This window comes from Hetaerina americana, unplaced genomic scaffold (genome assembly GCF_022747635.1).
Source record: "Hetaerina americana unplaced genomic scaffold, ioHetAmer1.1.p SCAF_8, whole genome shotgun sequence".
Lineage (NCBI taxonomy): Eukaryota > Metazoa > Arthropoda > Insecta > Odonata > Calopterygidae > Hetaerina > Hetaerina americana.
This window is the reverse complement of record NW_027287427.1, coordinates 74,056,098-74,072,353: the sequence shown is the minus strand read 5'-3', so window position 1 is coordinate 74,072,353 and position 16,256 is coordinate 74,056,098. Positions and strand designations below refer to the sequence as shown.

General features: G+C 37.6%; 1 protein-coding gene across 1 annotated transcript in view; it reads left to right on the top strand.

Annotated features, from left to right (window-relative positions):
• Positions 1-16,256, top strand: part of LOC139698145 (paired box protein Pax-6-like) — a 136,614-nt gene that overhangs the window by 13,598 nt on the left and 106,760 nt on the right. The window contains exon 2 of the mRNA XM_071597068.1: positions 3,615-3,795. Coding sequence (XP_071453169.1) covers positions 3,615-3,795 — 181 coding nt within the window. The remainder of the gene's footprint in view (positions 1-3,614; positions 3,796-16,256) is intronic.

Here is a 16,256-nt window from a genome sequence, read left to right as displayed (position 1 = left end):
TTTATATATATACACATATATATATATATATATATATATATATATATATATATATATACACATACATTTACAAACATGCCTACATACATATGCGCCCAGACTCAAACATATAGAGCGTATAGGTTGAAAGGAGAGATGGGGAAATGGTCGCGAAGAGGATAAGTAAAGGCCGTCCGGTATCGGAGAAATTCATTGGAAGGGGGTAGAGGAGAGAAAAGAGTAAGGATTGTGGGAGACACTCTTGTTGCGGCGTGTTATAGTCGAGCAGAATGATAGTGGGAGTTCTTTTTCCGCAGCGTATGAATTAAAAGGTTTCCTCGTTCCGAAGGATTTGTTGATATGGGAACCATAAAAGGTTCCGAAAAATAGACGAGAAGAGTAGTTAAAAGGAGAAAAAACGCATCTCGCCAGGCTTCCGGCAAATTTATTTCACACATACGCACAACTGGCAAGGAAAAGAGCCGTCTCTATTTGCCTCATTTCGTGCCACGAAGGGCTTTCTGGGTAGCATTCGGAGAGACATTATACTCAGTCTCCGCGCCGTATTTCTTGTTAATAGGTTCGTGCATATGATACTGAGGACACGCTCCCTTCCACTGGTCTTTAGTACACGTATATATTCAACCTTCTCGCTAAAAATTTTACTCTACGAAAGTGCAAGCACAGCTAGCTACTAGATAACAGAAATGGAAAGAATGCTATGTTTTCAATTAGATATTATGAAAAATATCAGTGCTGTAAAAAGGCACAGATTTATTTTTGAAAGAGGAATGAAATGCATTCCGTCAATTATTTTCACAAAAAAACAATATCCTGTACTTAATTTGAAATGACATCACTTATCCTCAAAAATAAGATTCATACGCAGAACAAATTTTTAAAAAGCGTAAGAAAACATTGCAATAAAGATGGGTGAGAAATATTGAACAACATTATGAAGCGTGGGAAAAAATGATGAAGATGGATTCAGGTACAAGATAATTTTAACAATGTTAATGCACAAATATACTTTACGTTTAAAACCACACCTATTTGTTTTGTTCTCATATTTAATAACCCGAATGCAAATTTTGCAAATCCAAACTTGGAACATCCATCCTTTATATTAAGAAAGGACGTAGAAGATCACCAGAATAGGTACCGTAAAGTAACAAATTGGAAAACCTATTTTGTTGACAGACATGTCTAGTTCATGTAATAGGGTAGTCTCACAGACGATAAAAACTGTTTTAGATTGATTTTAGATTTTAAAATAACACCATAGTATACAGCATGCTTAGAGAAGTGCATGTGTAGTCTTTGCATTGCGAAAAATGCATGAATAGCTGGGATTTTTAGATTGCATTTGTGGGATCCTTAGTCGAACCCAATAGTGAGTATTTTATAAATGGACATATTTCAAATGCAATTTCTGCTAACGTCATTCCATTACTTTTAATGAAATCTAGTTATTAGTAGCCACCAACATAAATTGTGTACAGTTAAAAAGTCTCAAAAATCGTTCCCTTTTAATGCCTAAAATGAAATATATTTAACTTAACCTGTTTTAAATATGAAACAAAGGCTCGAAAATAATCTGAAAAAAGGTGCGGTGGTTTTATCCTGGAGTCAATTTAAATATTCAAAAAATTATTCAAAATATCGCCAATCAATACTTAAGCAGCTAAACTATACCCCAAAAGTATCTTAACAATTACGACGAGCGCATTTGGAGGAATATGGAATCGCTGATATTGGCTCACGTGCTGAAGGAAGAAGGATCAATATTCGATACTGGTCGCTCGAGGATTTAGTATAAAAAGATTTCGAGTGCATAATTAGAGAACGATTGATTAATTTTTTTCGTCACTTTCATCTTCTCATTTATTTTCTCTGTTGTTATTTATTCATAGAAAATCTTATCACCTAAGTGCTATTATAGTATCCCATCTTTCTAATGTCATTCTGTCCAGAAAAAAGTGCTGCGTCGATAAAAAAACTCACATGGAAAATTTTATTCTTCTATAGCATTATTCAAATCACAAGATTATTATTTCATGGAACTGATTCTTCATGGTCGCAATTCCATTAGATTCGTTTCATGAAATTGTTTCAAGCTGGAAATTTCAACTGAAATCCTTAATATTTGGAAAAGTGTGGATGTTTTTGGCATTTAATCTCGGATAGTAAAATCACACTTAAAATACGAACTTGAATGAATAGGTTTCATCGATCCTGCATGTTGCATGGCTTATAATTGCTTTTCCATTCCATAAATGCGTAACAGTTTTTTCCCCATTCGTATGATTTCGAAAAATCTTTTACTGTCAATCCATATTCCGCGAAATAATCGAGGAGAGATTAGGTTCAGACATTTCTGAAATACCCGCGTGGATAAGCAAACTTAGAAGTAGATTATCCATCCCTAGGAAGCTTTGATCAATCACTATTGCAAATGGAATTCGAAATCATTAAATGTATGAGCAATATTTTAGTTATACAGAGCAAAAGAGAAGCTATAATACAAAGATAGTTCTTGTAGTGACAAACCATATGGAGACGTTTGACTTAATAGGAAAAATGGCAAACAATATTTGCACTGACGTCATTTCGTATCACATTAGCATTCCAGCTTCCAATAAATGCAGTGCCTCAATCGGTAGAAGACTAGAAGCACACTGACAAAACGTAGCGAACTACATTGCCTTCTACATTCCTCGAAATTCCTTACGTTTTACATTTCGAATAATGCCTTTTGACAATGCAAATTAAGAATCTCAAGAGGATACTTAATTTTATTTGGGGATAAAAATATTACCGTAATTGCTTATGTTTCAAGTGCTAACTTTTTCGTGGCAGACATTGTTACCATAAACAACAACATCAAATGTTGGTGTTTTTCCTGTTTAAACGGTATTAGAAGCATTTCTAAATACGGTGTGTGAAGTTAGCTAAATTTTAAGTACCCTCTCTTTTGTTTCCTTTCATATTTGCATCATTATAATTTTTTTATGTTGTTGATTATCCGTAACGAATGTCACTTCCATTTTACCAGTTTGTATTCGGCCCATTAATAAGGAACAGGGTCAATTTTTCCTCATCTTTTACTCCATGCAGTAATGTTAATTCGATTTTTGCCATCACCGTACATTTTTAGCATGTCATAACCAGTGACCACGAAATTATTGGGCAAAACATATGATTCCGTTTCACCCAGCTAACCATTCGTTTCAGGTGTAAGTGCGTCATTATGGCCTGAGACGACGAAAACTCGGTTCGCTCCAATTCATAAATATGATACACTTACTACATGGAAAAAAATTCTTGACGCTTACATATTGAAATTATCGTTAAGGACTGACATTACGCCTTGAACTACAAGTTTCAAAATATCGGGGTGAAAACCACCGCTTTCGATTATTTTTGAGCCAGCCATTCGGGAAAGAGGGTGAGATTGGATTGTTTCTGTAGAGAACGCGACGGAATATCCCGGTCAGAACGGCTTTTCACCAGTTTGCCTCTCTTTCCACTTCTTCTCCCTCCCCCTTATCGACCCCCTCGTACGCGACCCCCCGTCGATGGCGACCTTTTCCCCACTTTTCGTCCCTGCCCCCCTCGCACAAACATCGGAGCAGGTACTACGAGACGGGGTCCATCAGGCCGCGGGCCATCGGAGGCAGCAAGCCGAGAGTCGCAACGGCCGAGGTGGTCTCGAAGATAGCGCAGTACAAGAGGGAGTGTCCTTCCATCTTCGCGTGGGAGATACGGGACCGGCTGCTGCAGGAGGGAGTCTGCTCCAACGACAACATTCCATCCGTGAGTACTCTATCATATTATATTACATGTTTCATCATTTCGCTTTTCTCCGCCCGCTAATTTACATATTTCCCAAGAATAGGTCGGGGTGATTATTCAGAGATCAATGTTTTATTGGTATATTCTACCCTATCATGAAAAACTAAAGCTTTGTAATTCAACAGTGTTTCATTTAGACACGACCCGAATTCCGACGTTCAACGTCATCATCATTCCATAAAGGCATGCCTCAAATAATGAATTGAATTCAACCCTTCTCAGCTTCCAAATGGGCATCCAATTATCTAAATTGTAACCAAAGGACTGATATTCCTGTGACACATTGAGCATATAGCTATTACGATTACTCAGTCGCAGAAAGCGGAAAATATAAAACAATATAGTTACCGTATAAAGCAGCAAAAAATAATTAACAGATTATTTTTCAAACTATTAATAAAACTATAACTGCTTCCGCATGAGTTGTAATCTTTACTTATATTTTGTGTCCAAGGTATGTAAAATTTAAACTCTTCGATTAAGCCATTAAAGGGTACACCATGAATTTGGCCGATTTCTCTAGCTTCCACATAATTAAGGTACGCCCTACCCCTCCATATCATAGATAGTGAGTCCTTTTCCGTGAACGCTTCTTCGAAATGAATGGTGAATATTTTAATCAATGGAAAGTTAGTTAGTGTCTAATTAATCTTTTTAAAATCTCTTGTTGGAAGGAATAAAAATTTTGTAGATTTCTCAGATTTTATGAATAACTTTCAGCTTCGTGATTCACATAAAGAATTCGACTGTTCAACCAACCCAGTTTTTTGATTTTTTAAATAAAATCTGTGATATCAACAAATTTTTCATGTTATTCAAGGGAATGTTTATCAATTTGGAGTAAAACCGAAAATGTTAAAGCCTTTTTCACACATTGATTTTTTTGTATGTTTTTATGCGCAGCCAACTCATGGTTAATGGAAAATATAGTCACATTCATCAGTTTATAAAACGTTCCACAGTAATATCAACAGTAGCGGAACCAATAACAAAGCCACCCTGGCATATCGACAAAAAACATTAATACAGAGCCGATTTTGGTGAATCTCCGTATTTAACTAAGTGTGCGATTAACAATAGTTAAGGGAATGCCTAGGCTCTGACTGTATATCCAAGTCTCCCAAGCGGAATCATTCCTCAGTCCCACACTCCCGTCCCGTATCGTTCCTCGCGAAAGCGTCGCTGTCGGGCACATTTGGTATCAACACGCGCGAAGCATAAAGCAAAAGTGATTTCCTCCTCACTTCCTTCCTTCTGCTTCCGCGATTCGAGAGAATAAAAAAATTTGCTTCCAAGTGTACGGGCTTACCGCGAAAACTTCATCATCTCCTGAAAACTTCCCCCAAGAAAGCTCTCTTTTTTTGCAGAAGTGTAATACACTTTCCTGCGATATTCGCGCCTCTTTGTCCTGTGTGAGAGCCGTCATCGTCTTGAGACGAATCTGATTTCCGTTCTTATTCCGTCGCCTTTCTCTTGCTCAGCGGAAACATGGGGAACAAAAGGGAGTTTCTCATCGAGTTGATGAGTGGAGAAGGAGGAAGGGGGAGAAGAGTGTCCTCGGAGGGTGCGAAATGCGCGGAGCCGCGTATTCCTCCCACTCCCCCGCCTCGCCTTCCGCACAGCCCGCACCTCCGGCGAATCCCTATTTCACACCTCCCCCTTCCGCACCAGTCACTCGCGAAAGCACAATTCCACGCACCTTTGTAATTTCCGAACGATAGGAGTTCGGCGAAGTGCAGTGCCTTGCAAAGTAGGTTTCCAAGCCAAAGACTAGTGTTCGAATCCCACCGCTAGGGATTTTTATTGTTATTCCGGTTTAAATTTGTGTGTTCCGTGGAGCAATTCAAGTGGAGTACTCCGTCCGTCAGATGGTCCTTTCAAATCGTTATTCTCTGGGGCCTTTCCCTAAAATAATGATAAAACAGACACGAAGCCATTATTTCAACTCTCGACCATCATTTCCGAAAAAAACACAGAGAAACAAAAACAGTATTTATGCATATGTACGTATGTGTGTGTAATTATATATATATATGTATATATCAGTAACTTGATCAAAATTCGAAAATATGGCTACCATCTCGTAATAATTATAGGCACGGTACATCACGTTAAAATATTTTATCGTCAACTTTATCCATACACATAATAGGTATTTCAATATCAGCGATTTTTTTCGGCAGACAATTTTCTCCTTGAGCTAAAATTACATTTTTTGCTCTAAGAGAAAATCTCCTTCCCAGCTTATATAATATATCCGGTGAATATACATGTATTATTTTGTTGCTTATTTCTGGATTGAAGACCTTGCGTAATTTAAGAATGGCATTAACATATCATTACATGTGACCCATATTGAGATTAACTGTATTATGTCACTTCTCATTACTCCTAACTCCTCATTTTTGGTAATGAGGTTTATGTGAAGAATGAAGATTTGACCTACACAGAATATAGAAGAAAGATGGAATTTGATGATCACATTGCATATTTATCATGCGAATAAAACATCAATAATGACAGTTTTATTGCATGCTGAAATTTTTCATTGAAACGTGCGGCTAAGGAAAGCCTTGAAAAAACATATTTGACTCTTTTGACTATGAACCAAAATATTGACTATGGGTTTCAAAATTAATCACAATGAACTTATTTTTCTTCAAAATTTTTAATTATTTTTATTCAAAAAATCCATCGGATCCTTCGACTCTTCCAAAAGATGAAGTTAGAAGATTTATCTCTGCACAAGATATTTATAGCGAGGATGGCTTCTAAATATGATATGAAAACAATCTTATGCTCTCACATTCAGATATACATACAAATGCGTTATTTTGTATATGTCACCGTAATCAGTATATTAAAACCCTCCTCAAGAAAATGTGGCTCGTGAGAAACTGGGTTGTTGTAAATAAAAAACTATTCTAGAGAGCAATGATAATTCAATTTCATTATTCCTTCAGAGGTATGGTACAAAATCTCAAAATTAAATTTCTGTTCATAACAATTATATTGAAAAGAATAATCTGAACCAAAATAAACTTGAATATTCGTGTGTTTTTCTCCCCTACCTTCCGCTTTTATTGTTCTAAGTATGGATCTTTTTTCCCCTCTTTTACTGTCACAGTTCATTTCCTCCAGCACATAGTACGAGAGAACGGCAACAGTCCCATCCAAGAGACTCGTCGGCAACTTTTCGGGGATAAACAGCCCCCACACAGAGCCACTCCCTATTTCTGTCACTCCCCATTCCCCCTTCTCTATCCCTGGTTTCTCGATGTCCCTTCGTCCCCCTTGACTCCCCATGGAAGAATGGAGGTAAAAATCATGGAACACGAGGTGCGTGTATTTGCAACAACCCGACGAAAGACAACACGCAACTACAAACTTTCTAACGCTCTGAGCCCTCATTCCCCGAATTCGGTTCAAATTCTTGAAGCTAACCCCGGAAACCACGCCACCATTTCAATTTATTTTCACAAAGGTTCATCGATGGATTTGTCTCAGAAAAGAAGTTAGGCAATGACGCATTTAGCATGGAGAAAGGTGACATATCAGTATAAAATTTAAACAGCTAAAACTATCATCGAATTCCTCGCGAACTCATTACTTGCGAGTGTGGCCATAAACCCTCGATTCTAAATATTTTTACTATAATCATTGGTTGATTTCAGCGCAATTTAAAAAGTGGTGAATGTTTTAATGTATGCATGTTATATTTAAGTACTTAATCTGTTGGTATTAAAACATAGATTGCCATTTCACGCTAATTTCCTCCATAACGTTTTAAGGCATCAAATATTTAAAATAGCATTATTTCAGCGTCCAATGCCAGAAATGTTCCCAATCTACTCACCATTTCATTATTACACTGCTGAAAAAGTTTCATTTAAAAGGTTACGGATAATTTTCAGTTTCAGAGGCTAGTTTTTCTAATACTTTAATTCATAGGTGTTAAAAAGAATGCCTCAAGAGGTGATAAAAATTCAGGCGCTTAACCGTTATACGTTTCATCTATATTTTTTCAACACAAATTAGCAATATTGACAGACTTTCCCTAGAGTTTCATTACACCACTTACACCTATTGAAACAAATTAATATATTTCCAAATTTAGAATTTTTTCCTTCACATCATATCTAGATTTGGGAGTAGGCATGAGAGCGAAAGGTGCAAGCTCGGTTTTACTACTCCCCCGGCCTTCCACTATTGCTCACATGCGAATCTACAACTCCACGAACGTCAAACACCGACCACTCGCGCTTCCCCATACCCCGCACGCACTCTCCCCCTTCCTCTCTCTTATTCCCTCGGCGCTCTTCCCGGGAAAGAGGCTATGAGACGAATTTTGAGAGAAAAAGGATTCGAGGAACCCACTTCCCTTTCCTCCTGTCCCACCCTCTCCAGATGCGCCCCGATTTTTTTTATCACAAGGTACACACACATCTTCTTCCCCCCCACTTCCCTTCCATTCTTCCTCTTCTTTATGCATCTGATTCCTCACCGGCGGGGCGCCTCTTTCCTCCCCCGGTGTCTCCTGCCTCGGTGCCACCGTCTTCTCGCGGCGGTGGGGGACTAGAGGGGGATGAACAATAAAAAGTGCGAGGAAGGGGAGAAGGGGGAGGTCATGGTGGGGGTGAGGGGAGGGTGATAGGGTGGGGGGAGTGAGAGGGTGGGGGCACTTGTGTTTCCTCCAGCCGACGATAGAAGAGGAGCGGAGAGTAGGGTTGGTGAGGGGAAGGAGGCGGTGGGGGTAACGGGGGTGGAAAGACGAGTATGCGTGTGTGTGTGTGTGTGTAAGAGAGCGTATGGGGGAGGAGAGAGGTAAAGTCTCGACGTTGCCATAGAAATTTGCATGCATCCAATAACAGGAAGCTACCCTCCCGCCCCCATAACCTCCACCCACCCGTCCTTCCCACCTTCCACCCACCCAGAAAACCCTTCCTTCTCTTCATTCCTCCTCTCAACCCCATCTCCTCCTCCTTCCTTTCTTCCACGCCACCCGCGAATCAAGCGTGGTAACCTCCCACATGCCCAAATTTCATTTTATTCTTTGTTCATACGTAAAGTCTTTCAAAATGTTTCCGGGAAATAAAGAATAGCCAAATATAATCGTTCCAGCAATAAGGGCTGAACTTTGGAAAACTTATGAGTTTGAAATCTAAGCATCAAAGACATTTAAGCTGCATGGAAATTCGAAATATTCATATGGAAAGGATATGCTGCTTCCCTGCGGGGGAAAGCCCCAAGAAATTGCCGTTAAGATGGCCGAAAAATAAACGTACACAATAACTTTTTCCCTACTATTCAGTATAGCAATGGTATGATTCTTAAATATATTTTTTTTAATTTTCATTTACTAGAAGAGATAATATAATGCTACCATATCGCGATTTAATCGAGTTATCTAATTTGGAATAATGTTAGGTATTGATTTAAACAATAAGTTACGGATAAGATACGGATCATGAAAACTTAAACGAAAATTTGTCCAACAATATTGTTTTAGTTTTTGGAGAATGTATTTCTCGCTCTTCTATGATTCATTTTGACAAACTATATAGATGGTTTAGAGATTTCGGCATGTGTCATTGGACATGATTAAAGGAACAAATTAGGGATTAAGGACGTTGATAAAAATGAAAACTGTTTTCAATGGTTCACAATTGCAAAATAATTTAATTTTAGAAGAGGACTAACAACATTGTTCCATATTACAATGGAAGGCCCTCCCTTTTATTTTTTAGACAAACCTGATATGCTAATGGTTATTTAAAACCAAAACTACATCAGATGAAACTATTCGTTAATAAAACAAATTGTAAAGTATCGGAGGAAATATAAGGAGCTGAAACGTATTCGAAAGTAAACCTGCCTTGATTCTGAAACGTTTTCTGTCTGCATGAAGCACAGTCATTTAATTTCTGAGATAGTCAAGTGAGGTTCGCCGCCCTTTGAGTAAGTCGGTGGGTTTAAAATTCCAAGTACCAAAGAGAACCAAACACGTGCGGAAGGACGCAAATTAATTAGTCCCAGGAACGAAGCTACAAGACTTTCTTCACACAAAGACACAGCAAGAATGCCGCTTTGTCAGGTTTATTAATTGCCTGCATCCGAACCCTCCATCAATTCAACCAGCCGTTTCAGGCCTTCCCAATTCATGCAAACCCTCTCCCACTACATGCATACACAGCAAGAACTGCGGACTTAATTTTCTTTCACCAACCGTCGGCCAACTTTCCCTCAGTTCTAGTCCAAGATTCAGTTTTCCCCCTGTCTTCTCACGAAATAATATTTTTTTACAATCATTCTAGGAAAGGAGACAAGAGGGGTAAACATAATAGTCAACGATAACCCAAAATTCGGATTCGAAAGACAAAACGGTAAAATCGATGGGATTAAGAGTAAACTTAAACAATTATTGAATTGGGTCATATTGTGACATCAAAGTAGATATTTGATTTTATTTTTCTATAATTGTAATAGTTGTAATTAATAAATATCTCATGGAAGGAAGGAAACCGATTGGAATGCATTTTCGACAGTGTAATGCATGCGGACGCATTACACTGTAAGACACTCCGTACTCTTAAACGGTTTTCTCAATTTTTCCGCCGCGTCTTCACCTAATAAATCTAGGTGAATCAAAGATAAGCCATATATGTTTTGGATTCTTGCCCCAAATTAACTGACTTCGTTTTACTGTAAAACTTCATATTATATATGGCATTATTTCAACGCGGAGACCTAAGGTATCAGAAAATGGTGAGTGGAGGACATGAAAATTGAACTGTCACAAATGTGGGTTATTCACTGACGATAATTAAAACGATATTATTTGAAGAATAGCTAAACGAGCCTTAAGTGTTGAATCAGTCCTTCTCGGTAGTGGCTATGGAAAACATCGCAAGACTGCGGCATAATACTTCGCATTAGACATAACGCCGCTTCTGTCTCTTTCTCCAAGTAAAATGTGGAGACTCCCACGAAGAAATCAATTTGCTCACATTTGCAATTCATTTTCGATATGCACCAATCGTATTTACCCTGCAAGCTTTAGCTTAAAAATCTGAACATTATAAATTTGCATTAACGAGCCAAATAATTCCATGAATGTCGATGACTTCGATATACTTTCCCCAACTGATTAAATGCTTGCCAAAGTGACACTGCGGAGTTTTATTACTCGGGAATGAAAATACACAAAGATGGGTCAACACTTAACAGTATGAACTCAAAACTCAAGAATTCAGTTTCACTGACTCCCCCTCCTCCCATACTATTGAATTACTTGCTTCGTCTCGCCTTGCGTGTTTTCGCCCAGCGATAATGTCTCCGTCGGAAGCAAGCTCCGCCTATTTCTCCCACCACCATTTGCAATTCAAATTGCGCAGCGCCCGTCGGAGGAGTTTTTCTTAATTTAAGAATTGCTTCATCGTGTTCTGAAAGGGAGTGATTTTGTTTGTTGAGAGCTATCTTCGTTTCAAAAAAGTAGTATAACTCAGCTGCAAAGCAAAAGTTGGGAAATGTTATCTGATAAATATTTCCCAAGGAAATGACTTAATGGTTGTTAGGACCGCCCGAATTTCAAGATTACTCCTAGATGCATTTAGATGTGCACAGAAAATATTTAGAATATTACACTGTCTAAATTAATTATAAATGTAGTCGAAGTGATTGACCGTGATATCCAACAACCAACCCAGAAGAGAGATGGAAAAATGGAGCAGATAACGTTTACCATTCGTGTACTTGTCGTGAAACTGTGCGTGGTTAAATATTCTTATGCTACAACGGCGTAGTATACAATGTATTTTTCGAATACATGACACAAATTCAAAATCCAGGAAAATTTGCTTTGAAATCTAAATGTTAGAAACGTTAATAAAATGCGGCCGCATACGGTATACCATTCAATTCAACAGTAGATAAGATAGAGAAAATATTCTGACTTCAGGAATTGACTTATTTTCACCTTCCATGGAGTACACATCAGCATAATAGTGTTAGCTAACTAAAAAACCATTGAAACAAACGAAAATTTCATAACTTCAATTTATTTACATTGCTCTGAATGGTGGCAGAAACGTGAAAGATTTGAAGTTAGGAACAACGACAAGGATTTTGAAATATCACTAATGCTGTCCCACCTTTGCTCGGAGAGTTTCACATAAATTTTCGCTGTATGGTTACGAAGCAAAGCCGAAGAAAAGCGCAGAGGTGAGGAAAAGTGAGAAAAAGAAAAGCGGGAGCTCTTACTTTTGTGCGCCGAATAAATTATTGCTCCGCTGTTCCCAGGGCCATTTATGCCATTAAGCCAACTCAGCCAAGAGGAGATAAGCCGATGATACGGTTGAGTTCTGATTGATCTTATTGATGGAGAGCAAGGGAAGGGATGTTATGGGAAGAAAGAAATGGGGAGCGATGGGGGAAGACCGATTGGGTTGAAGATGTCAGACATTTTCACCGTCGCTCGAAAGCAGCGCAGGGGAAGAGCATCTATACTGCCAAAAAATGTGCCTCTACCACAATTAGTAAAGTCTGCATTTAACTTAATAATCCATCTTCTGAAAGGGATTATTTAGCACTCAATTAATAATTAATATTTAACGGGTCAAAAAATTGTCTTCTTATATTGTTATAGACATTATATATACATATTATATATATATATATATATATATATATATATCATATATATAAGCATATATATATATATATATATCATATTTATATATCATATATATATATATATATAATCATCTTCGAAATAGAACGCTCTTCGGCGACGCATAAGTATATAAAAGCGCAGATGTAGATCTTCAAACGATAGAAACACAACGAAGGGACAAACACTCATGTTGTCTTGATGTTTCGACGGCTCAGCCTTCGTCCTCAGAACCTTAAGTTGGTTCTGAAGACAACAGCCGAACCGTCGAAACGTCAAAACAACATTTGTGAGTGTCCTTTCTTTATGTTTCAATCGTTTAAAAATCTACATCTGTGCTTTTTTATATTTATGTGTGTATATATATATATATATATATATATATATATATATATATATATACATATACATATATATATATTTATATGTACATACATACATATATTTATATTCGCAATATATCTCGCTTTGCTACGAACGCAAAGGTTAATATTTTCATTCGTCAATCAGCAAAAAAATCTACCAATGAGGTGCGAAAGCTTACTAATAGTTGTTGGTCAACGCCACCTTGTACTGAGAGAAATATGCCACATTCTCTTTGTGCACCACGTGTATTTGAGGCACTGTGAAATGCGGTGAGGGTGGCTGTTTAAAGTCCTCAGTCTTGGAGAACTGTTTTAGCAAGAAGAGAGGACGGGAGAGAATAATAAATAGAGGAAAGAAAGGACGGAAGAAGTCGGGGAGAAACGGGGATGTGGATTTGGGAAAGGGAAGAACGGGAAGCGAGAGAGAGCTGGGGAAGAGACGGAGGATGATTGATTAGTTTTTGCCCGGAATCTAATTAACGAGGTCGTGGGATGTTGACTGCCGAGAGGGGGATCTCGGCTGTTTAGACATTTTCCGCAGAAGGGTTATTCGATCACGAAGGCAGCGAAAACTCTCCAGAAACCACCAGGGCCAGAAATTGAAAGAAGCGAAAGAACAGGAAATTGTCTACAAGGGATTTCACGAGTTTGAAAAACTTAGTATTTCAAAAAAGTGATTTATTATAGTCCGCAGCATGTTTATTGTTTCACAAAACTCAAAAAAACATTTTGGAAAAACGCTTAAGAAAATAATACAATGCTATCTCGCTCAAACCAAGTATATCTTCACGTATGTTACTATAGACCCCTTATTATTTAAATATATCTGAAGATTTAATTTCGCAAATTAGAGTTGGGGTATAGGCTGCCTGATCTCATTGGAAATATTATCATAACTACAAACTATTACCGCGGCAAAATGGAGTGAACATATTCCTTGTATATCTGATGGAATATCAGAGGCAATCGGAAATGATTAGTTTTTCCAGTTTAAGGGGAGGCACAAAATACTAAATATAAAAAATATCATAAGTATATGAGAAGGTAGTTTGTATGGATTCAGATTTTGTTCTGCGCAATATATAACAAGCATTCTCTAAACCCATCTCAACACAATAATTACTATAATAAAAACCAAAAGATAAAAAATTGGTCCTGCTGCTGAATCAAAATAAGTGCTAATCCAAAAAACCTATTTACTGACTCTTAGCTTTATAATAATTGAAAAACTTTTAATTCTCACTTTACTCACAGTCTATCTTTTATACGAGATCGTGTCTTTTTATCGTGTATCATCAATTGGGGTTCCTTTAACATTTTACACTGATCTCATATCTAAAATACATCATTTACTTTTGCAAAGCAATTTTTTCACTTACGAAATGGATCAATACCAAGTTATATCGAAATCATAAACATTTACTCCTGAGGACGGAATACTCATCTTCTATATTACGAATTGGAAAAAGCCACTAACTCCTGTGTATCATAACTAAAATTGGATGAAATACATAATAATTACGTTTACGTGCCGTAATTAGTAGCATTCATCATGGGCTAAAACACTTTCGTGCCTATTGGAAATAGGAAAAGATAATACTTTAATTTAGCTTCTGTTTAGTGGAAGAGATCATCCAAATGAGTGTAACGAGATAAATCATGCCATTCAACGAGAACAAAATGATAATCCTCGGAATTTATCCAATTATTATTCACTCAGGTGCAATCTTTTGTAAATGACTTAGAGCTTAGCACTGCATCATCAACTGCTATCAGTATATAGACGTTGAGTTGATGTATCGAGTGGGGCTAACCAGAATATAGATGCTCGAGGGCACGAGAAGGCGGGGGCGAGGCAAGGGTTCCTGACAAGTTTGTACGGGAGAGTTGAAAGAATCTTTTCCAATGGATCGCAAGCGCTCGGGTCAGCAAAGGAACATAATCATCGTAACTTGGTCCAAATAACCCCGCGTGCACACAGCGGCGAGGTCGGTAGAAAGGGCACGATAGTGTATGGTAGGGGAGGTTGCGGCTAAGCATGCGACCCAAATTCAATCGCCTCTTCTTTTCGCCACACTACCGGCAGGCGGAGTGCCAATCAATTTACGAAGGAATTCCTCTGCAGGCCGAAGATGGAATGTGCCCAGTAGATTGCCCCAAAGATTCAAATGGAAATTCCGCATACGGGGTGGTCGAGCAACTCATCTCTTATCATCCTATCTTTACGCAACTAACGTCCTCTTCTCCTACCTTTTGACTATCCCACCGCCTCTTAAGTATTTATCGATTCTCCGCTCTCTAACTTCCAATCTCTTCCTCCATAACCTTTAAAATTCGATCTAACAAAGTCCAAACTCACTCACATTCACTCGTATTCATATGATGAGCATTCAAAGTTCCAATTTCAAAATTGGAGAAAAAGGATGTAAAATAAGTGCATGAAAAAAATGAAATAAAAAATACGGTAGAAGAATTGACTTTAGCATTTAAAAGAACGCCTGGTGCTATATCTCAACACGGGAGGACATATCTAAAATAATGCTGTTTAGCAATTATATAATATATTATTCATCAATGAAGAGTTTAAGTTGATAACTCAATTTCTCCCAATATTTATTGGTATACCGTACGTTTATATTTCAAACAAATGTACCATGACGTTGAGTTGTTTAATTGCAATTAAGCAAAGGATTTCTCGTACTTAATTTTGTATCAAACAATGACATATCCATTTGAAAATAATCGAAATAAAATCAAAACCTCCCACTAGACTTGGATTGAGTTACGTCGTCATGAATGTACATAAATTATATACAGACTAGGTACAAGTTCTTTCCATGGTATATCAGGGATAACGATAAAAATATATACCAATAAAGCAATAGGCAGGTTTATTTTTCTTTCTCATTTACTCAATCCTGCTCACTTTTTACGTTTCCGTCAACCTTTTTTTCTGATTATAAATCGGCAACTGACACAACAACAATAAAACCAGTCAAAGTTGTTGAAATAATGTTTAAATACGTTATTTATATAATATTTTTGCAAACTTCACCCCTAAAAAGTTTCGCTAACATCGCCGCTCACAATCTGCCTAAAGAAAACCGAAAGCCGACTTATCTCTGTCAAGTAGATACTTAAAGAACAGGCAAAGATACTATATGCCACCGTTTTTTGACTTTCTCGCTTCAATCCAATTTGCTCACACGGATATAACTGTCATTCTTTCATTTCACTGAAAGAGGTGAACAATGCAAAAATAGCAGCTGATATCGGACTGTTGCTTTCTTTTATTTAGGTTACAACATGCTACAGGAGAGATTGACACATGAGTTTGATAACAGATTGGATGGTCGGAAAATAAGTTTATGTTAGTTTGAAAAAATAAA